General features: G+C 37.6%; 1 protein-coding gene across 1 annotated transcript in view; it reads left to right on the top strand.

The window, feature by feature from the left end:
- The first annotated feature begins 3274 nt into the window (after positions 1-3274).
- Positions 3275-24275, top strand: part of LOC127427599 (leucine-rich repeat-containing protein 38-like) — a 30330-nt gene continuing 9329 nt past the window's right edge. Inside the window, exon 1 of the mRNA XM_051675275.1 lies at positions 3275-4794. Within this exon, the coding sequence (XP_051531235.1) occupies positions 3927-4794 (868 nt within the window). The 5' untranslated portion in view covers positions 3275-3926. The remainder of the gene's footprint in view (positions 4795-24275) is intronic.

Raw genomic sequence — 24275 nt, 5'->3', positions numbered from 1 at the left:
AATGTACAGTCAGCCGGTTGTTATTGCAAAATAAACACCTTCAGGGGATACAAGACCTATCCACTTCACGTCAGGGTCCTGATTACCCTGTCTGGGTTTATTTTGCGATAACAACTGGCTGACTGTAGATTATCCCTTGCATAAACCTGACTACTTGCCAAATAAATAAATAAATAAATAAATGCATATGAAACACTGATTTGAGTTTAAATTATTTTTTTAAATTATTAGCTTACACAGATTCAATTAATTGATAGTCTATGATTGAGGTCACACAGTGATCCGAGAAGCAGGAAAGACATCACAAATCTTAGTGAGCCGGGTCTTTCGCGGCTCACAAAGACCCGGCATTCTGTCACGTGGATGTGAGTTTATTACAGAGAAATATGAGACCACTAGACTGACCAATCAGAATCGAGTATACCAGAGAGCCATGCAATAATATGCAATGCTATTATCATGCAATAATGCATTAGAAATCATGAACAAACAATTAACTATATATACATATATATTTACAGCATTTATTAATGTTAGTTAATAAAACTACAGTTGTTCATTGTTAGTTCATTGTTAGTTCATGGTGCATTAACCAATGTTAACAAACTGATTGATTTTAAAAATGGATCAGTATACAGTATGTTGAAATGAACATTAAATAAGATTAATAAATGCTGTAAAAGTATTATTCATTGTTAGTTCATGTTAACTAATATTGTTAACTAATGTTATTAAAAGGAACCTTGTTTTAAAGTGTTACCTGTGACATTTATCAGCTATATCCACAACATAAATGTAATACTATAACATACATCTGCACAGACAATGAAGCGAATGAACAGGTGAACTTAAACGAAGAAATGCGCTAGTTAGAAAGCGTATCTTTCGTAGTGAATACAGCGTTTCCTTAAATGCGCTACAGGTAACGCAGCTGTTTAAACATAAGGAATTCACAATGCAGTAACTTCTAAAAAGTAGCTAATATTTCAGTATATTCATTATATGCTTTTATTTCTGGCGCTCAGGTTTTCAGTACAGTTTTCTAATGTTGTTCAATCTTACATTTTAAATTGTTTTATTTTTTAAGATGTTTGATACACGTTTAAATAATTGAAAGTTCGAAAAGTACATTTTCATAACATTTGAATATTTGGTTAAAATTGGGTCTTTTAGAGTTTGATTCCTGATTTTGTCATTTTGCACATTATAGTCAACTAAAATGTGAATTTTGTTGACTTAAACTTTTGAAGATTAAACTTAGCCATTTTAGCCAGAGTAAAATTGACTAAACTGAACAAACTGACATATTGACAAAACTAAAGTAAAAAACTAAAATAACAAGATTAAAATAAAAAACTGTGTGAAAATGAACACAATTTTTATTGTATATTTTCCATATGATAAAAGTGAATAGAATAGTGATCATGGTTGTTTTTCTCCCAAACATCATCTTATGTCTTCCACGGAAGACAGGTTCAAACAGGTTTGGAACAACATGAGGATGATTAAATTATTACAGAATTTTCTGTTGATCTGCGATGCACCTCATTATTCGCTGCCTGCATCACCTTTGTCTATTGATGGAATACACTCTTGAAATGGAATACATAGACTATCAATTAATTGCCAACAAAAGACTCCATCAGCCTACTAACAAAGGACAATGTATCTATGTGAACTTCTGCAGTTAATCCAGGATGGACTTCAGAGACATTAGTCATTAATCTTAAAGTAAAAAATGAAAAAAGAAAATCTTTTTATTTATTTATTTTTAACCAATAGACCTTAACGCTTACTTAATTTACAAATTTAAAACCATGACCAGGGTTGGGAGGGTTACAGAATACATGCTGTAAAATGTAATTTGTAACGTACTCTGTCAGATTACTCAAGGTCAGTAATGTATTCTAAATACTTTGGATTACTTCTTCAGCACTGGTAGATTTTTTCACTTGTTTTGACAATAAAATCTCTGCCAGTACAGTAAGACAAAATACACATGTTAAAAATACATTCTCTGAAAAACCGAAATATCTTATGCAGTGTTGTTTCTAAAACAAGATAAATCTAACAGATCTTGTTTTAAGGATTTTTAAATATTTTTACAGGAATACAATACAAAAATTATTATCAAGAATACGATTTTTGCCTTAATATCAAAGGTCTTACTACAAAAAAAGAAATTATGATTCAACGTAAATTTTCTTGATAAAAAAATATGATCGTGCCTGGTAACTTGTGCATGTAAAATGGCTAGAAATAGCATTTTAGCTTAGCGTAAAGCTGACAATTTACACAAGGTTTATTTCTATTTCTTCTGCTCCAAACTTACTACAAACGTACTTCTCTGTCTGCTCGTATGAATGTAACACATCATAAGAAAGTGTTTCACCGCTGTTCAAATGCACTTTGGATCGCATCATTTATATGCACAAATGTTTTCCATCTGAAAGGACTAAATATTAAATGAAACAAATGACAATAAAATGCAAAGTAATCTCTTCAGTAATCTAAATACTTTTTGAATGTAACTGTATTCTAATTACCAATTATTTAAATTGTAACTCTAGTGGAATACTAATACTAGTTACTTATATTTTGTATTTTAAATATGTAATCCCGTTACATGTATTTCATTACTCCCCAACCCTGACCATGACTTGCACTGCACATACTGTATATAACTAATATTAGAATTATATTCATGCTGTTTAGTCAGAGGGGAACTGGCCCCCACAGTGAGTCTGGTTTTTCCCAAGGTAATTTTTCTCCATTGACCAACATCTTTTGAAGTTTTGTGTTCCTTGCCACAGTCGCCTTCAGCTTGCTCACTGGGGTTCTCAATACAAATATTATTAAATTATTTAATTTCTATACACATTTTACAATCGTATTTAATCAAACTACATAATGATGACTCTAAGACTTTATAGATATTACAGTTTTGTTTTTGTTAATGTATGATTTCCTGTAAATCTGCTTTGAAACAATGTGTGTTGTGAAAAGCGCTATACAAATAAAAATAACTTGACTTTTTGAGTGAACTATCCCTTTAAAATATTTGTATTATTTGTTGACACGTCTTGAAAAGAATTGCAAAGAACAGATACAAAAAAAGAGTATCATCATATTATAAATAATTATTCTGTTAAGGCACAGACAAAAATCTGTTGTAATTCTAGTGTGACTGATCCATCTATCTAACTAGGAAATTACATCACATGTTGTCTGCATGGTTGGCTCATCCCTCCATATTAAACCTCAAAGACAGCACAGGACAAAAGCAGAGGAGTCCATGAGCCAGCATGCTGATAGACTTCCCCCGTTCAACACGCTGCTCTCTAATCTGCATGCAGACAACTTCTTTTTGGATATTTGGATTTCTTCTGCAAAACCACGACGTACAATCTTTCATCCGACACAGTCGTGTCTGCATATCACACGGCACGCAGGAGAGAGAGATAAAAAGAGAAAACGAGGGAGAGGAAAAGGAAACCGCTTGCCTGCGCATTATTCTCTATAGGAATTTGCCTCATTAGGACCATGACACCTCGGTTACAACGGCTCAGAAGTGCCAAGGGTCACGTTCACAGTTGCCGCGCAAGCACTCATTCCTGCGCTCAGCTGAGAGACAAATGGAGAGATGCAACAATTTCACTCTTTGATCATGCCAGAGCCGGTCTATGCTGAATTGTTAGACAAAGGCTGGAAGAGCCCCCTCCTCTTCCACGCTGCAAATTTGTCCGTGCCTCTGAATTTCCACTCATTCTGCCTCTCCGGTCTGTGTTTACCTCCATCTGCTGAATTCTCCACCCCTTTCTCTCACTCTCTCATGTTTCCTCGCTCCCTCCCACAGCTTACCATCTCTCCTCCCCTCGTGCCTTCAAAGCCAGCCGTCTGCTCATCACTCCAGGGCAGCTTGCTACATGATCTTTCAGAAAACAGCTTCAGCGTCTTTCTCGAGCTGCTCCATGCGCAAGCTTCATTATAATTTCTTGCCCAGGACTGCAGGATGTTTCTGTGCTGGCACTGATTTCTCAATTTCTCTTCTTGTTTTCCCCTTCCCCTCCCCTGTCCTGATCTCCTGCCCTCTGACCCTCACCCCTCTATCCTATCCTATTCCTTCCTGTCCCTATTCCTTCTCTTCTTTCCTTTCTCTCTTGACCATGTTGCCATGTGTCCACCGACTCCAGCCAGTCCTTGCCTTGCTGTCCTTTACTTTGTTGACTCCAGGGGAAAACTGTCCAGCCATCTGCCTGTGCCCAGACCCTCATACGGTGGACTGTAGCGGGCGAGGACTTACCCGTCTTCCAGACGAGATCCCCTTGGATGTGCGAAGGCTGCTGCTGGCTGACAACTGGATCCCTCGTATTCCCTCGGACTTCCTAGTGCTCTACAGCGACCTGGTCTATCTTGACCTCCGTAACAACACGCTCTCCCATATTGAGCCGGGCACCCTAAGCACATCCTCCAGGCTGGTTTTCCTGGACCTCGGCTGCAACAACTTGACCGAGATCCCCAAAGGGACTTTCGGAGAGACGAGGAGCCTAATTAAGTTGCGCTTGGGCAACAACCCTTACTTGAGCATGGTCAACGAAGATGCTTTCATGGGTCTTACATCCTTGCGTGAACTAGAACTGGAACGCAACGCCCTGTCTGGGCTTCAGGTGGGCGCCCTGAGCCAGCTGCCCTCCCTTCGGGTGGTAAGGTTAGAGGGCAACCCATGGGTGTGCAATTGCAACTTTGCCAACCTGTTCACTTGGCTTGTGGAGAACAGTCACAAGCTTCCCAATGGTAAGTCCTTGAATTTGACATCAGTGCAATAATTCCTGAGGGTTGTACTGTGAAACATTAGACTGTTACATAACATTACTGTATGACAGGATTCTTCGCTATTTATATTAGCCTCGTTAATAAAAGGGACCTCTTCCTCTGATCTAAAAATAGCTTTCTCTCCCACCCCCACAATGACTACAAGGGATTTCCAGTGTAATGAAAGACAAGTGAGGACAGTACTTAAAAATTGTGAGACCAACGGGTGATGCCTTGTCTTCTACAGAGCTTACATTTTGCATTCTGTTTGGGAATCATTAGACGTGCACAGCGCATGCCGAACACCTGCTCTCTCACGCCAGGCCTGTGTGTGCGCATGTCTCTGTGTGTGTGATATATCAGCCCGTATTAGACGTACTATTCATCTGGCAACTTTTATCATAGTCACATCTTGCTGTTATGTTTTTAACAAAAACAGTGATACAGTGGGTTACAGTGAAAGAAATAACCTGTTCAAGTTGATCTGGGATTGCTTTGTGGTAATATTCACAGAGGTTTAGGTTAAGTTTAATGAAGAGAAACTGATGCACTAACAAATTCTACCAAAAGGATCATAGTAATACCATGTCATAAGTCAATTTATTGTCATTTGCACAGATCCCACATGGTAGAAACTGAAAACTGAAATTTGTGAGGTATCTGTTAAAATACAAAAAAAAAAAAAAAAAAAAAAAAAATCATGTTGTTCTTTGAAATATCTTTTAGGTTTAGGTTCATGAGTAAATGACCGTACAAATGTAATACCATCTGATACCATCATTGTACCATGGTTTTGCCACATGGTTCATTAGTAGAAAAAAAAAGCTGCTGTCTCTAGAGTAGTTGTTCAGGCATTGTCTCTAGTCTTAGACATGGTAATAAAAACATATTTTGTGAGTGTGAGAGAGAGAGCAAATTAAAGAACACATCATTCTCAGCAGAAGGGTCACAATAGCAAAAATCGGCTTATAGAGAGATTTAATTCATTGTCTGGCGAATAGAGCTCAGCATTGTTGTGTGAAATAGATAATGATGGAAATGGAAACTGGGGAATTTCCACCGGACACTTTATTTGATAGTCATTGAAATAGCTTATTTTAGTAAGATGCACGTACTGTATGTACCCTCTGCAGACCTCCTTCTTTTATACTGCTGAAAATTGTAATAACTTCCTCTACCCAGAGAGAAAATAACAAATGAGTTCTCTTTAATATCAGTCTCAATTGTTTCTCCCAGACAGCAGTGGAACTTAATGGAGGTCAGATGGAGATTTTTGTTGAAGTACTGATTTTCAGATTTTTCTCCTGAGAAACAGACACCTGTAATCTCACAGGTCTTTCCTCCAGCGTTTCAGAAGAGATCACAACAATGTCTCACTAAACGTAAATGTGCCTAGATACCAAAGTCTGAAATCAAACATCAAAGGATTTCAATATAGACTCATCAACATTTCTAATCAAGTTCTTAGAAAAGGAAATAAATTGAGCTGTGCTATCTCTTTTATCTCTATCTCTTTATAGCTCTGTTCTCTTACTGTATGCAAACAATTGTCTCTTTTATGTCCTTTTTTTTTCTCCTAAATACTCTTTAAGAATTTTAGGTATCAGAGTATGAAAAAATATTATATTGGTATAGTTTTTCCAAATAAAATATCTGAAATAAAGTATAATGCTTAAAGTTTATGTTGTTTTTAGGTGATTTCAATTCCTTTTCCCAATTGAGATCATGTAGCAAACCAGTGAGCAAGTCAAAAACAAACCAAAAAATCAGACAGTTCAAATTAAATGACCTTGGCACCAGTGGTGTAGTAGTGTCTGAAGCGGTGGGCATACTGTGAATTTATGAAGGACCCCCAAATGCAAGTTGACCCTCCCACCCACGAAAAAAAAAAAAAAAAAAATAAAACATGCACCCGGTCTCTAAAATTCATATATTTACATTTATATACATTACATATGTACAATGTGTAAGAAATAGATTTTATTCCATAAAAAAATTATAATATATTGGCTGTTGTAATTATAGTCCCACATGAACTTACAAAATGTATATCAGGGTAAGTTTCTTGCTGGCATGGTGTACAGTACACTACTAAGAACCATGGTATGGTAACTTGATGTTAAATATGTATTTCAATTAATAGGTGTCATTAATGCTCCTTTCATTAGGCTAATGGGTAATACTTTATAATTACTCTAATTCATAAAATAATACATACATAATACGCAATAAACTGTTAAGCATTGTATAATTAATATGAGTGTAGTAATGTTCACGTTAACACATTATCTTGACTTGTATTACCATATATAGCCTACATTATAAATAATGGTGATTTGTTTTATTTGTGTACTAGAATGTGTTTTCTGTGTATAGTGAAATTGTTTTCCTACTTAGACATATAAATTGAAATGATTTGATATCACGAGAAAAAGGCACCACTGACAGCAGTAAAAAAAATAAAATAAAAGACATTTAATATAATTATGGGACACAGTTGTCCAGCATCTGAGCATCAAAAACTAGCATAGGTGCAATAATCTGCAGTATTTTCACAAAGTTTAATTGCATAAGTTACATTTAAAAGTATATATATATATATGTATATATGTATATATGTACGTTTAGAAGGAAAATACATTTACAGCGTAAATTATGGTTACTCCAGGGATGCTTGTGCATCAGCATTAAACACTGGAAATGTCCCGCCCCTTACTGAAACAGAAAATATGATTGGTTAGCAAATATTCAATTGTGTCTGAAATTAATGTTCTGATTGGTGGATCAACTCAACAGTCTTGTCCGTGCCATCATTTGTGCTTCCACCTCCCGCAGTGCCGTGCGCGTTAGAAGAGAATCTCTGTACACTTTTTTAAATAATAATAATAATAATAATAATAATAATAAAAAACACAATTCACTCAACGGTGCTGCGGCATCGCGTTAAGGTGGTTTTACACGGGATGCGGTGGGCGGCAGGCTTTGCATGCAATCTTGCAGCGTTTACACGAGTTGCGGTGCGAAGTGCGCCAGCGCAAGCACACTGATGCTCCCTATTGTTTCAGTTCAAACAATGCTAGCAAGCGCTAAGATGCTGTGTCTCTGAGGTGATTACTGTAAATATTGTATTCCGTGTCTCAGGTGAGTTGTACATTTATGTTAACAAATGGTTAAAGAAATAGACTTTGATATTTTATCTTTTTATTGGCAAATTCGTATACATTCTATAAAACCTTAAATAACATATAAATAACAATAATCACGTCGTGCTACATTTAAGTTTGTGTTATAAGTTCAGGAAAATTGCCACAGTGAGTACTACATTCTCCTCCATGATGTTTTTGACTATGTAAAAGCTCCATAACATTTGATTGGTTGTGAAAAAAAAAATCCCCTCTTATTGGTAAATGACAAGCGGCAGCCGCGGAGAGATAAAATATTTTTATCTTGGGCGGTGTGCGCCACAAGCAGTCATGCACATCAAAGCGAGAGGATTCTTGTGAACGAGCTTGGAAAGTGGGCCGCTCCGCCTGCCGCTTCTCTCTCATTGAATATGTATAGGGAGCGCATGGTGACCACGTCCCGTGTAAAACTGCCTTTATTTAGTAGATTGAAAACGTTCTGGGTCAAAAGCCTACTCGTTGTTCAGGCGGCCATACGTATCATCACTTATTTTAGGTGAGCATATGCATAATCCTAAGAAAGATAGGTGGGCACACGGCATATGACTGCGTATGCCCTAGAGCAGTAGTTCTCAACCTTTTTGACTCCAAGGACCCCCACTGTCAGAGAAAATATTCAAAGGCCCCCAATGTATGCTATTGGATATTCATATATAAGATATATCTATTATAAGATATTTCCTCAGATACTTCTACTGTAAAGTTTTTAATGTAAGAAACTACAAGCGTAAATTGATTAAAACAATTAATCATGATACATTTTGTGACTCCAGAAATGTCTAGAACTGTATGTTCTTCATAAAAATCAATCTTTTAAAGGCAGTTACTTAATTATTATTATTATTATTATTATTTATTTTATTTTTTTTGTGCATTTTCAGTAAGTTGAATTATAATAATTATTAAAAAAAAAATTATAATCTACCTTATTTTACATAATTTTAAGAGATCTTGAAGCCCCCCTGGAAGATTGCTGTGGCCCCCTAGTGGGTCCCGACCTCCAAGTTGAGAACAACTGCCCTAGACTACACTACTGCTTGGCACCCACTATCTACTCGCTAGGTTATTCCACATGAGGACAAAGAGATTTACTGGAAATTGTATAAACTGTATACTCCTAGCCGTCCATTCACAGATGTAATTTCCCTGTGGATAAAATGGAAAATAGATAGCTCTGGACAAACATTATATCTAATGGGCAAACGTCACGCAGCCCCAGAGCTCCATTATCTGTCATTTAGCTTGAACAGATGAGCTGGTAGGGCTGTGTGTTTACATACGAACATGACCTTGTCTTGTGGTTATTTTACAACTTTAGTGTAAGTTATGAGGCAGAGTGTGTGTCAGGCTGGCCACAGGCATGATAACCTATAGATATCAATAGGGAAATCCAAATCCAAAAGTTTCCCCACCTCAAATCCAAACCTTTATTACTAGTTAGAAGCAAAAAAGTATTGTAATTATTGGATTAAAACGTATCTGGTAAAGCATTCAAATTAGTTTATTCAAGTTTGGAAAATGTTCCACGTGTTTTTGAAATTACATCCATATTTTTTTGCAGCATTGTATTGCGCACACAGTATTACAGCTGAACATAATAATGCAATAATTATCCTTTTTTCCCCAATTTGGAATGCCCAATTCCCAATGCGCTCTAAGTCCTCATGGTGGCGTAATGACTCGCCTCAATCTGGGTGGCGGATGACGAATCTCAGTTACCTCCGCATCTGAGACCGTCAATCTGCGCATCTCATCACATGGCTTGTTAAGCATGTTACCACGGAGACGTAGCGTGTGTGGAGGCCCAAGCTACACTCCATGGCATCCACGCACAACTCACCACGTGCCCCACTGAGAGCGAGAACCACACATTATGGTGACCACGAGGAGGTTATCCCATGTAACTCTGCCCTCCCTAGCATCCGGGCCAATTTGGTTGCTTAGGAAGCCTGGCTGGAGTCACACAGCACGCCCTGGATTCAAATTCACGACTCCAGGGGTGGTAGTCAGCGTCAATACTCGCTGAGCTACCCAGGCCCCCCGACATGCTTATCTAAAATGTCCACTCTCTTTGTCATATCAAGCATTGGGCAGTCCAATTCATTTTAGTGAATCAGTTTGTTCGGATGGTTCATTTGAATAAACCCATTAAAAAAAAAATTAGTCATGGATTTCTTGAAGCCCTTATGCAGACACCCCCAACCCCAAATAGCTTCAGTGTAGTTAGTTACTTTTTATTAGCAGCTTGTAGTGTGCTTGACTGTAGTTGAACAAGTTAAATCATGCAACAATTGCAGTGTAGCTTCCTCAACACGGCTAATAAAGGACAATTTTATTTAAGCAAACCTGATCACACTGGAAATCGACATGGTGCTTCTGAAAGTTCATGTGCCCTGAATTCAACCCCATTCAGCCAAGTTACTGACAAGCACGATCAGACATTTTTGCATCAATTGAAGCGTGAGCACATTTACCTCTAGCGCTACTGACTAACCTCAAAGACATGGGTTTTGGTCCCATGGAAACCAGGAATCAATTTGGAGATTAAAGTTTCGCTCTAAATGACATTTTACTCCACTGACGGTTAGGTTTAGGGTTGGGGTTTGGGTTGGGAGATTAAATTAATAAAATGTGCATTCCTATTGACTTTACGACATCTCAATTTTGGCACCACTCTATAGACAATTCACATGGAAATTAAAGCTCACACTTGCCCATACTTTCAACAACACTTCCAGCTTCGGCCACTGGGGAGCAGTGATGCAAATTTTGGTTAGCACCAACCGATTTTAGCAGCAAAAGTGTCAACCTACTGTTTCCGAATTCACAGAAAGGGCAGTCTGCTTTAAGTCCCTTAAATTGTACTCTATTAAAGTTCCACATGATGCAGTTGCAGTCAACAGATAATCATATTGACTATCATCTCACTACGAGTGCCGTTTTAATTATATTCACAACTGTTTTCTTTCCCTGAGCTTATGAGCATTTTGAAGCATTGAAATGAAGTTGGTGCACTGGATAAAATATGAGATCCCTCGGTGGCTCCTGCAAATACATTTATCATGGGCTTTCAGAGCAGTCATTAGCTAGGCATAATGAATTGCATGAAGGAAAGGAGCCAAGCACACATCCGCATCAGCACCAGACGGGGAGTAACAAGCGCAGCCAAGCCTCTGGCATACCCACCAACTGGCCTACCATAGTTGCACTCCACTTATTTCTGCCTCAGTGAGCTCTTATGACTTGAGGAAGTTAGCGAGCAGCTGGTTATAAATACAAATAGCCTAGAATGACCTTTAAACATGCATAAACAGAGGACCCGATTGTGCATTAACTGGACATTCAAACAGGTTATTTATCACTGAATTATATACCTCTAGAGATTAATTTCATTTATGTAGATATTATAGGTGGGTGGTTTGACCACAATCTTTGGTAGGAGATATTATGGTATGATTAATTTTAAATTATGGTATAGGGCAGACCGGGACTAGTTGTCACAAGGGCTATATCTCAGTAATGATAAGATTTAGATAATGTGCAAATGTGCAAATGTGTGTTTTCTCTAGCAGAGGTTTTGTGTGTTGGTTTTAAACACCTAATTCAAAAGCCTGTTAAATTAAAATAGTATGCAAATATAAGTTGTATAGCAGAATCTCTACCAGTTGCATGGTATATTCCGTCATATCACCCCAGTACTAGTTGAACGAGAGAATCTTGCTAAATCATGCAACTAGTCATCTGTCACAACTATTAATTGAAATACAGCTGTTGATTTTTGCAGAACTTCACTTGGGTGCATTGCAGGTCTAAGATGTGTGATTTGTAAATTCTAAACAGCTTTTGATATAGAGGAAAGGTAATAGGGTATATAGGGAAGCTATATATTCCACCTCAGAATATACAGAGAAATTCATATCAGAGAAATGGTTTATTACCCTCTTAATCCCTTTGGTGAACTGCTGATCTCAGCCTAGTTACCGTTTCTTGGTCAGAGACACAATTCACCATTACATATCTGTGGCATCAAAGCTCAGTGGGGATTATCCCTTTAATGAGAAGATGAATTTCCCAACAGCGGGAAATATCAGTTTTTTCTATTTTTGGCTGAATGAGAAGAAGAAGAAAAAAAAAGATAAAAGAAATAAACTGTTGGATTAGAAGCCAAAAAGTATTGCTGTTGATTACCCCCTCACTGTTCGCCAGCCTATGTTACATCCCATTGGAATGCAGTTCACTTTTGATCTGATTTCAGAGTTTCAGAACAAAATTATACCCAAAGTTAAGTTATTCTCAAGAATTTGCCTTTATTGTGCCATTTGTATGTAGAAATACCAAATATTAATAGCCATGATGGTTGTTGTTACGGAGCTACCTTAAAGGAATATTCTGCTTTTATACAACTTAAGCTCAGTTGACAGCATTTGTGGCATAATGTTGATTACCATAAAAAATTATTTCAACTCGTCCCTTTTTTTCTTTAAAAAAGGCAAAAATCCAGGTTACAGTGAGCCACTTACAATGGAAGTGAATAGGGCCAGTTTCTGTAGGGTGGTGAAGCTTAAAATTTTATAACACTTACATGAATTCCTCTGTTAAAACTTCTGAATTATTTGAGCTGTAAAGCTGTTAAATCATCGTTTGTATAGTTGTTTTAGGGTTTATGGCGTTATGTTGTCATGGCAACGAAGTTGTAAAATTACTTGCTATTTTATAACACTAAAATCATGTTAACATACATATTGTTTACATCTTGTGCCTATACTTTTGAAACAGTATTTTAACATTTATGGATTGACCCTTTCACTTCCATTGTAAGTGCCTTACTGTTACCCACATTTATGCTTTTTTTCAAAGTCGAAATTAAGTTTAGTTGTAACCAACATTATGCCACACATGCTGCTGACTGATTTAAACTTGTATTGAACCTGGAATGTTCCTTTAAGTCTATCATCTCCTTTTGTGTTCCCCTGAATGAAAGGAAGTCATTCAGGTGAACTATCCCATAAAGCAAACACTTAGGTTCAATAATGCAGCCTTTACAATCTGTATGTGTGTTTTCAATATATGTTAACAAACGTGCGTTCAGGGCATAACTCGTACTAGTGCATTGTCACCAAGGGATGTGTGACAGATGGAGGCTCATTTGGAGAATGAGGGTGTCTAGATAATCCTCACAGTGAGCATCAACAATCAGAATAAACGAGTGCCTATTACAGTCAATCACTGCCAAGCCTGCTTTATATTACTAGACTGAATCACATGAGCTTGTGGTCACAGAAAACATTTTTGTGGTATATCAGGAAAAGATGGAATTGAAAATGTGTATAGGGAAGTTACATTAGATTTAATAGACAAAATACTATTGGGAAGTTGACCTATCCTGCAATGTGACATGCTTAAATATAATAATTATTATCTGCTTGGAAACTATTAGACAGACAGTTGGATGGATGGATGGATGGATGGATGGATGGCCGGCCTGGCAGAGTGGGCTGAGATGAATAACGGCTGATGTAATGATTTAATGGACGGATGGGCCCTTAACTGTATGACCTCTGAACTATGTCTGGTGGCAAATAGTTAATCGTCAGGGATGTAATTTTAATGGATGCAAATAAATAAAATATAAATGGTCATATCACATCAGATCAGAAAGTGAGCCAAGCCTCTCCACTCCGCAGATTGTATACTGCTTTACTATGTGTACAAATATGAATGTTATTAGAATAAGATGTCTTTATAGTGATTATCAATATGACAGTGAATCGATATCTTTAATGATGACCAAATAAAACCCAACACAGGGGGTATATATATATATATATAATTTGTATTTAATATAGACTGGGTCTTGCATAGTTTTGTTCATGGTTTTCAAGTATAGAGCATGTAATAAGTGACATTATTTTTGTTTATAATGTCAACAACAAAAGTTACAGGAAGTTCTCTCTTCCCCCTTTTAAAAGTTGATTAGCCAATTTATTTATGAACCTATTATATTTATTATCCAGTTTATTTCCTAATATCAAACATTATTCAGACAGAACATACAATATATTACACACAAGGAAAAATGTTCCCATAATTTTTTCCATAAGTCTTGGAGGTCCAGACTTTAAAGCCCTTTAAATACTTGACCTTATATTTACAGTGCAATGCCATATAAGCACAGGTAAGACCATACATGGCTTCTCATTATTGTGGTTAGGTCAATGTAGCTAGTTTTTTCTTTAAAAAAAATTAATAAATAAAATTAGTATTTTTTAGAAAATATAGTAGCCTAAACATATTAAGAAACTTAAACTACAGCCGTCACAGTTTTTAATAAATATGAGGTCTATTAGATTCTAATAAATTATTTAATATGAAATTAAACCTTTTTTTGTCAAAATACCACTAGAACTGTTACTACTGATCAATTTTAGTACGGGTGATTATGTGTTTTTTTTTTTGCCGCATTGGCAGTGTTGTCTCTTTTCCTCCTTAGTGCTGTTTAGCATGTCGTGGATGTTGAGCTGTTTGGAAGGACTGACTTCCTCCATGCCACGTTAAACTAGAAAATTCTCACTAGAATTCAGATGGGTCCACATTCAAATATTCACTCTGAAATCAAACTATTGGTCAACTCCAGTTTACAGTACCCAAATCAAATATAGTGACTACTAGGTTTGACGTCATGATATTTGGTATCAAGGCACGTAAAAACAAATGAGATCTGATGCTATTTATGTCCAACGCAGGGCCGTAGCAAGGTATTTTGGGCCCCCTGACTCTACATTGCTCTGGGCCCATTTGTTATTAAATTGTTTTGTTTAGAATTAGTTGTGGGCCCCCCCTGGACCTGTGGGCCCCTAGAATCCTTGCTACGGCCCTGATCCAACGTGTCCTATATTGGCTTTTATTAGTTGTGAGAACAGATTTAAATTCTCTGTGACCACCTTTTGAAAATGTTGTGAAAAAATGAGAATGATGTTAAGGAAATAACCAGACTGATCTCACAGAAATCAGAAACAGTCCGTTGGATTTTTTTTTTTTTAGCTAAAATCAGTCTGTGCTTCCTGAAATTCGAAACACTGCCCCTTATGGCCAAAGCGGTATGTTTTTTGGGGGGCGTATGGGCACATTTGAGCTCCACATTCAGGGTGAAACGTCCACAGAGGGGCACCAAAAGCGAGTTGTGAAGCAAGTTGTTTTCAGCTTTACAGACAGTAATACAGTGAAGAGGAATAAATATTTTTTAAACTGAGCCCCCCACCCCAAACCTAAACCTAACCATCATTGGACAAAAAATGTAATGCAACCTCTGAATTGCACTCGTCACTGATTATGCAAATAGGATTACTTCCTGGTTTCATCGTGGGATTTAGACCCAGGTCTCCCACGCGTTTACCGCAACACATTTCCAATCACGCCACAGGGAAAGGTAAACATGTTTGAGCCAATGCAAAAATGTCTGATGGGAGAAAGCGCTTGTCAGTGAGTCGATGTAATGTGACCAATCCAAGGGTACTGGAACTCTCTGAAACAACATCCTGTGTGATCTTGTTGAAAAATTTGCCTCTTTGCTCACAAAGTGTCCTCAGGGGAGGATGTGCTCAGTGCACTTTTGAATTTTTTACAAGGGAAAAAAAGTGTAAACATGATCCACTGCTGTCATCACTGCTCATGGTTAAGACAGAACAAAGTGCATCTATAATTAACCATCACCTGTGACCTCAGGCTGCCCTGATTTGTGTTACAGTGGCGTGAAGTTACTCTCTTTAACTGATTTACAACCAGCTCTTTCCACCAAAGACATGTTAAGGGAAACCATTATAAACTGATCTCAGATCAGTGAGCTCTTTTACATGGACACCAAAAAGACATAAATGGAGAAAAAAACTGCTTAAGACACAAAAGCGTCATTTGTATTCCATGCACTATGTTAGTGGTTTACTTCTTACCCGCATATACATGCGTATGCATATAATTTTTTCGTTGCTTCACTTTATTTCCAAATGTTCCACAGTTGCTCCTGTGTTTGTTTCCTTGACTTTCCATTGCAACCTGCCACTGCATTGCTCTGTGATAGTGGGATTTTCCTCTTACATCATACTCCGGGACTGCTTTTGGGTCAGTTTTTAAAGGAATATTCTGGGTTAAATACAAGTGAAGCTCAATCGACAGCATTTGTGGCATATTGTTGATTACCACAAACATTCATTTAGTCTTGGCCTCCTTTTCTTTAAAAAAAAATAAATAAAAATGGAATGGAATGGAAGTGAATTTGGCCAATTTTTGGAGGGTTTAAAGGCAGAAATTTGAAGTTTATAATTTTATAAAAGCACTTACATTAATTCTTCTGTTAAAACTCATGTATTAATTGAGCTGTAAAGTTGTTTAAATTGTAATTTTTACAGTAAAAATTGGCCCCTATTTACATCCATTGTAAGTTCCTCACTGTAACCTCGATATTTGCATTTTTTTTTAAAGAAAAGGAGGTTCAAGGAACAAAAACAAAAAACAAAAACGTACCAAATTTTTTGCAGAACGAAATCGAAAATGAGAACGGAGACTGCGGAACTTCTAAACCAGAATGAAAAAATACAGTTTTTGCTCAGAATGAACAGAAATGAAAAACTTCTGGTTTTTAGTCCCTGCTATAAAGTGAGTCACTATCCACTGTAATTGTATTGACAAAACGGACCAGAATATTCACCAAAACATCTCATTTTGTGTTCCGCATAAGAAAGAAAGTTATACGAGTTTGACACAAAAGCCCCTTTCACAAATGCAACCAGGGAAATTACAGAAAAATTGTTGGGTTGCCATTACTGGTAAATGTACCACTAATGCTAATGTGACAGGGTCGACCACAGTGTTTTCATTCAGAACTCATGTTGAATAACAAAGCACTTGAATAAAAGAGGAGTCAAATTACTTGAATTTTTGTCAGCTCTCTATCAGGTTACTGTTTACTGTCTGGCCTTTTATAACATGATCAAAATATGACCTGACTATGCAGGTGGATTTTTATGCAAAATATTAGAATGCTTGTCAAAATATAATATTTAACTCTGCAACCTGGCATGACCAAGGCTTCTTATCGACTGGCATGCTGTACTTTGTGTACTTCTGCATTTATCCTCATTATATAATGGAGAGTAAATAAATCTGTTTTTATGATGATATTATGTAGTATGTTCTGCAACTACTTGGGTTTTAATAGTAATAATAATAATAATAATAATAATAAAAACTGTCTGCCTGTTGTTAATGGCATGTGTCCATGAGTGCAATGCATTTCCTTTTTATGCATAAAATAATCCACCATATAGTCTTCCTCATGCTGTAATCACGTGTCTATGACCTCACCAAGTCCCTTGTATGAGGGAAACCCCTCCTGATTACAATGAGTCACACACAGTTCTTGCTGGATCACATAGCTCTGTATAGACAGAGAGCTTCTTTAATATAATATCACTCACTCTCGCTTGCAAACTCTCCCTCATTTTCTACCTCTCCTTGACCTTTCTATCTATTTCGCTGAGCTTCATCTTTACACTGATTTTCTGTTTATATGCAAATATATACAAAACATGACCATTTTTAGAGCTCAATCAAACTGCTCATTCTCATCCTCCAAAGAGAGCTTTTGAGTGCTTATGCAGTGTATTACAAAGTAGAGTGCAATATGGGAGTTAAATTGAGGTCAGGCAAGGTTGTCAATATGCTGAAATGCACACCGGCTATTCATGATACTTCAGTCAATGGGCTGTATGGAGTTCGAGATAGGGAAGATGCCAGACTCTAAAATCAGGCTCACACCTGCCAGGTAAATCAATCACTGAAGAAAGTGTTACACTGGTGTATTTGTTTCTCTTCAGCCACTAATCCTGAATGCAATACATCACCTGTCCATTTGCTTGATGACACTAAAGCTGCTTTGATGTGTTGTTTCATGTGAATTGGTTGCTTCAACTTTATTTCAGCATATGCTAATCATTGTGATGAAAAAGAGCCATATAACCCTGCAGTTCTAGACTGGTTACCCACTGAAGCTAAGCAGGGTTGAGCCTGGCTAGTACCTGGATGGGAGACCTGCTGGGGAAAACTAAGTTTGCTGCATTTAAGAGGTGTGTATGATGAGGCTAGAGGGAGAGAGAGATAAGGAGGAGCTGGGGATGCCAGAGAGAGAGACATGTGGCAGTGTGTGTGTCTATGTGTCAGCGTGGAGCAGTGTGTTATTGTGTGTGACTGAAAAGTTCAGTGAAATCAGAAATAAATGTCTGTGTGTACTGTTCAACCCAGTCCCAGCTTCCTCCTTCTCACACAACAACAAACCTTGTTACATTGGTGCTGTAACCTGGGAAGGAGACGCTGTCATGGAGTCCTCACCACTGCCATCAGCCTGGAGGCCCCTCCAGGAAGGGATTAGATCAGACTGGTTGGTTCTCTGGCCTGAATTGGGTGTTGGGGGTATGTGATGAGGAGGAGGAGGGTGTGGCCGGGCCATGAGGGTGTACGCCTGGTGCTGAGTTACCCCAATCAGCAGGAGAGAGAGATAAGGAGGAGCCGGAGACGCCAGAGAGAGAGACACACACATGCAGTGTGTGTGTGTGTGTTTACGTGCCAACGTAAAGCAGTGTGTTATTGTGTGCGACTGATAGGTGCAATAATAAATGTCTATGTGTACTGTTCAACCCGGGCCCAGCTTCCTTCTTCCCACACAACAACAAACCTTATTACATTGGTGCTGAAACCCGGGAAGGAGGAAGGATGCGCTGTTACGGAGTCCTCGCCGTTGCCGTTTGCCAGGATGCGGAGGACCCCGCTGCCGTCTTTGATTTTTAACGTGAATGAAAACAAGGCTTTGAGGGTCCTTAGGGATAGACTTACCATCTCTTCAATGGCACACACAAGATAAAGCTGTGTAAAGCTCCTATATCCCATCTAATTTTCTACAGCTCATGTTGTCTGGAGGTTTTTGTCTACTTAATATTTTTGTAAAGATATTGTTTCCATGTTTTGTCCACTGAACAATCCAAAAACACTTTAAATTAAAGTACAGACCATTGAAGAGACTGTGCATCTATCCCTCACAGACTCGTTGTCATTCCCGTTAAAAATCAAATAATATACTTTGAAGCGCTTTGGAGTATCATGCAAATACCCAGCATAATCATACGAGAAGTCGGCATGTTGCTGCCGAGAGTTCCGGTACCCTAGGATCGACCACATTATGCAAACTCACTGACAAGTGTCATCTATCAGAAATATTTGCATTGGCTCAGCCGTATTTACCTTTCCATCTGGCGAAAATGGAAGCGTGTTGCGTCAGCAGCATGGGAAACCCGGATTTGGATCCAATGTTGAAACCTGGAACTAATCGTGTTTGGATAACCAGTGATGAGTGCGATTTGGAGGTTGCATTTTTCCCTCAAACATTATACTTTTAATCCACTGATGGTTAGGTTTAGGTTTGGGTTGTGGGAATAGTTTATAAAATATGCATTCATCTTTGCATTCATTACAGTATTTACTGTATTATCTTCTCAACTCTCATTTAGCACCCCTCTGTGGACATTTCACCTGGAAAATTGAGCTCACACATGCCCATATGCCCAAAAAACAGTTGCTGCTGTGGGCACTGGGGGCAGTGTTTTGCATTTCAGTTAGCACATCGGTTAGCACCGAATTTAGCTAAAGAAAAGTCAACCTACTGTTTCCGTTTCACTGTGAGATCAGTCAGAAATATCATGGTATATGAATATGGTAATCATTAATATATGGCATATATTCAAGTATTCATCACTATCCTGGACACATGTTGGACAGAAGGTTATCTTTTAACACTCATGAGAGATCCTGACACCGTCAAGGAACATCTTGTCTCAGATCCTCTCATTAAAATCAAGTGTGTGTAGTAGTTTTCCTCTGGGCCTCTAAGCGCTATCAGGGTATCTGACCAGTTTTTAGATGTTCCCAGTTCTATCTTCACACCTGATGCTGTGAAAAGACCTAGTTTTCACTGTCAACATGTACCTGAAGTACAATGTAAGATGCAAAACTTTGGAACTGAAGTAATCTGACCCAGATTAAAATACACTGAAACTCCTGAAGATCTTGCACCAACATGAATTGCCATGCTTGTTTAGGCTAGTTTATGCTGGTCTAGCATGGTCTTTTAGGTGAAGTGGTTGACCAAGGTTTAGAGAACATCTCAACCTTATTCATATCAGTGTATTATATAATGGAAATGATTTGAACCCTGTGTAAATTACACTAATCTAATCTAGAGTATTACAACTACATTACAGTTTAAAATATTTAGAGTTTTTTTATAATGTCTGACATGTAAAAGCTGTTTTCTTGTTTCATAATATTATTAAAAAATATTTTTATAGTTTTATGGAACATATTTATTTAAATATTATTATATTTTCAATATTTTTGACTGTATTGAAAAATTTAAAAAATTTCTAGTATTAAAATATTTAACAATTCTTGACTGTGCATTTTCATCTACTAGCTGTCTTGACTTGTCGATAGTATATTTCGACGTGTAATATTCTTAAATGTAACTCGTACATTTAGCCATGTTTGCCTAGTTTTGCCATTTTCCAAGTTAACCATCCATTTTTATGCATGTCCCAAAGGTCCAGAACATTAGTGCCACATGTGTGTCACAAATGTAAAATATTTGCAAAACTTAACCAGACTTAAGCAATATAATACAATTATTAAATGTAGTTTTAAAATGTATTTTCCTCATAATTCCTTGCTATTACTACACCCTAAAAGTATAAAATACTTCAATTTAGCTAAATCTGGCAAAAGTCATTTTCAGAGTGCAGTATTTTTAATTTCGATCCATATAACTTTAAAATGTTTGTTCTTTTTCTTTTTAATGACTCATATCTTACACTCCACTTAAGGGCTCTGAATAATTTAAGCTGCTCCACTTTCTTTTTAGCTTATTTTTCATGTGAGGGAACATACTGACACCTCAGCATCAATCAGAACATCCCGCTTACTAAAACAGTTCAGATTTAGCCTTGTATTCTGAAAGCAAACATGGTGGACATTTGACTCATGGGACATGTTGTTTTTGTCTGAATAATGTCCAACACGACCTATATCTCAAACAGTGTGTAAAATGTCCTTGAACGATGGTGTATGGAGTGCAAAATATAAATATGATTGAAACTTCACACACCCCCTTCCTTCATTTCCACATAATGTATTTCTCATATAGCCTGCTGCCCAGACTGCCCGTACAAGTACAGTAACCTGTGACAGAAATAAATAATTTAGGAATTGTAACCAGGTCACGATACTTTGAGGTCAAGAATATTTCCTGCCACACAGTATTGATTAATTCCTGTCCCCTGGAACACAGCCTGTGCTCTCCATCTACAGCGAAAATAGAAAAAAAATTATATCTCAAGCAGGTATGTATTAAGTCTAAAGTTGCATTAATCAATTGGTGGAGACAGGTTGGGGTCACATGATCAGACAGAATAGCTCCTTAAAGTGCTAAAGGCCACTGTGTGAAGTTAGCAGAGTGATGAGGGTGTAAAGAAGCTATGTGAATATGAATAGAGGCCATTTATCATCCTATAGTGCACCCGACACTTAGACACATATGGACTACAATCCAAACTTACATTTCAGAGTTGCCCTTGAAACTAAAGTAGAAATCAATAAATCGATAAATAGACTCTCACTTGAAAATGAAAGAGAAATACAGATGTTAGTGATGTGAGGTCAACATGGATTTAATTATAACGTTATTGTTATAATACATTTATAGCTTATCATGTATTATTTAGCTCATACATTATTGAAATACAAGAAAGTTTCAAAACAATCTGATTTGTGGCCTTGTGGTCAGCACATGTGCTCCAACATTGTGGTGCTCATGTGGGCATGCAAGTTTTACTCCGGTTAGCGTCATTTCTGATCCACCAAAACGGCAGCTTTAAACTAGACAGATAAAGTTTATCAAGACAAACTTTGGTGTTGGCTTATAAAAGCCTTGTCTGCAAGTAGGTTTTACAAAATAGAAGTTGAGAGACAGAGAGACAGAAAGATAGATCTTGTGTGGACTTGTTTACATTTTAATTTTTGCATTTTTTGGTCAGTTGGAGTTTGATTGGTCTTGATCCATTAAAAATGTCTTCAATTTAAATCTATGTTTTTGGGTGATTTTTAATCCTCTGCTGTGCAAAAAACGTAATTCCGATCAGTCAGAAAAGTCATAGCAACCTGAGTCAGAACAGTACAGAACAGAAATTCAGGTCTTGGTTTAGGGATTTTAAAAGAACCCTAAACCAAGTCTGTAGAATAAAGGCGCGGTCACACATACTTTCACACAGTGCAATTCCGATGGCGAAATACAGTCATCTCATTGGGAATCTGCATGATTGTGAATTTTGCGTGATGGAATTCCAGTGGCGAAGAATTATCCCTTGCGGTATTCGCGTGAAGTTCAAGTTTGTTGAACTTTGACAGGTGAAATCGCCGTGTTAAAGGTGCTGTAAGCAGGGCTGTAGAAGGAAATTCTGGCCCCCCTGGCAATGTATTGTTCTGGTCCCCTTTCCTATTAAAATAATACAGTTTCTAATTTGTTGTAGGCCCCCCTGGACCTTTGGGCCCCTAGAATCGTTACCACCTTTCACCCCACTGGCTATGGCCCTGGCTGTAAGCGATTTTAGCATTCTGATGCTTTCACGTGACTGAGCCGTTGAATTAGCCACGCCCCCTCATTCCAAAACCCCACCTTCCAAAGATAATTTTGAGACCAAAACTGAGCAAAAGAGCAGTATTGTTTGTTTCTGTGGCTGTCAAATTTAACAGTGGCAAAACAGCACCCTCAACTGACAAACATTATGAATCACATCCTCAATGATCCGCTTCGAATGAGAACGAGCAAAATGATTGACAGGTGAAAAGCACCAATGTCCACGGTCCACGGACACATTTTTGTTTGCTGTTTACAAAGTCTACAGCTGTCACAGAGACCGGTGAGATATCTCAGGACACTTATTTCATAAATATCTTTAAGGGAGTAGGAACATTTTTTGCATACTTTTGCATGAAAAATCACTTACAGCACCTTTAACCTATAGGAAGATGTTTGGTTTGGCAGTGACCTCTGTATGGGCGGTGCTTCGTAAACACCTACTCTGAACATTCACAATGGACAAGGATATCATTTTAGCAGTGAGCTTCTTTTTAATTTCACGATCCCAGAGTATAAAGTGCAGCATTAAAAAGAAGTTGCTTGGGCCTATTTATTTATTTTCTTGCTTATTTCACACAAAATTCGCCCATGCCTTCTTCACCCGTGTAATTTCACAGTGCGAAGGTACAGTATGTGTGACCGAGCCTTAACAATATGTTGGCATTGTCAAGCCAGCATAATGAAACAGCATTTTACCAAATAAATAAATAAATAAATTATTCTAATACATTCTATTAATCCTAAATAACAACTACATGTTCCCTTAAATCCCAATCAAACATGTTAAATTGAAGTGAAAAGGCGGGATTCCACCATGCAGCGTAATCCGGTCAGTTTTTTAACTATTTACTCACTCTCATGTTGTTCCAAACCCGCTTGACTTCTGTGGAACACAAAAGGAGATGTTACAGAATGTTACCATTAACCATTCACTTTCATTGTATTGAAAAATAACACAAAGTGAATGGTCACTGAAGCTAACATCTGGCCTAACATCTTCTGTGCTGCGCAGAAGAAAGTCATATGGGTTTGGAAAAACATGAGGGTGAGTAAATGGGAAAAAAAATGTAATTTTGGGTGAACTATCCTTTTAACATGTTGTGTTATGAGATAAAATGACCTAGCGTGCATTGGTTTCAGTAAAATTGTGAATACAGTATGTTTATACAGAATCTTGCAGTATTTTACAGTACAGAGTGAGTTTAAACTAAGAGAAGCTAGATTCACCATTGTGTCGTTTTCTGCTCTTCTGCAGCTATCCCACACAAACTGTGAGGTAGTGCTGGATATAGTTACATCTCCCACATAGAAGCTCACGCTCCAGTGCGGCAGATGACCTGGCTGTTAAAAGCAATGAGAGGGAACTCACCATCACTCTCATTCTTCTGTGAAACTGCACTAAATGACTGCGAGAGATACAGTATGAGTGAAAAACACCCATTGCTTTTTTATCATCTTTGCATCTTATGATATGCTCCTGCTGCTTTATTTCGTGCACAAGCCTGCCTTGATATCATTTTCATAACTCATTTATTTTTTTCTAGAATTAT

This window comes from Myxocyprinus asiaticus, chromosome 37, assembly GCF_019703515.2.
Source record: "Myxocyprinus asiaticus isolate MX2 ecotype Aquarium Trade chromosome 37, UBuf_Myxa_2, whole genome shotgun sequence".
Taxonomy (NCBI): Eukaryota; Metazoa; Chordata; class Actinopteri; order Cypriniformes; family Catostomidae; genus Myxocyprinus; species Myxocyprinus asiaticus.
The sequence above is the reverse complement of the archived record's forward strand: the minus strand, read 5'-3'. Positions and strand labels throughout refer to the sequence as shown.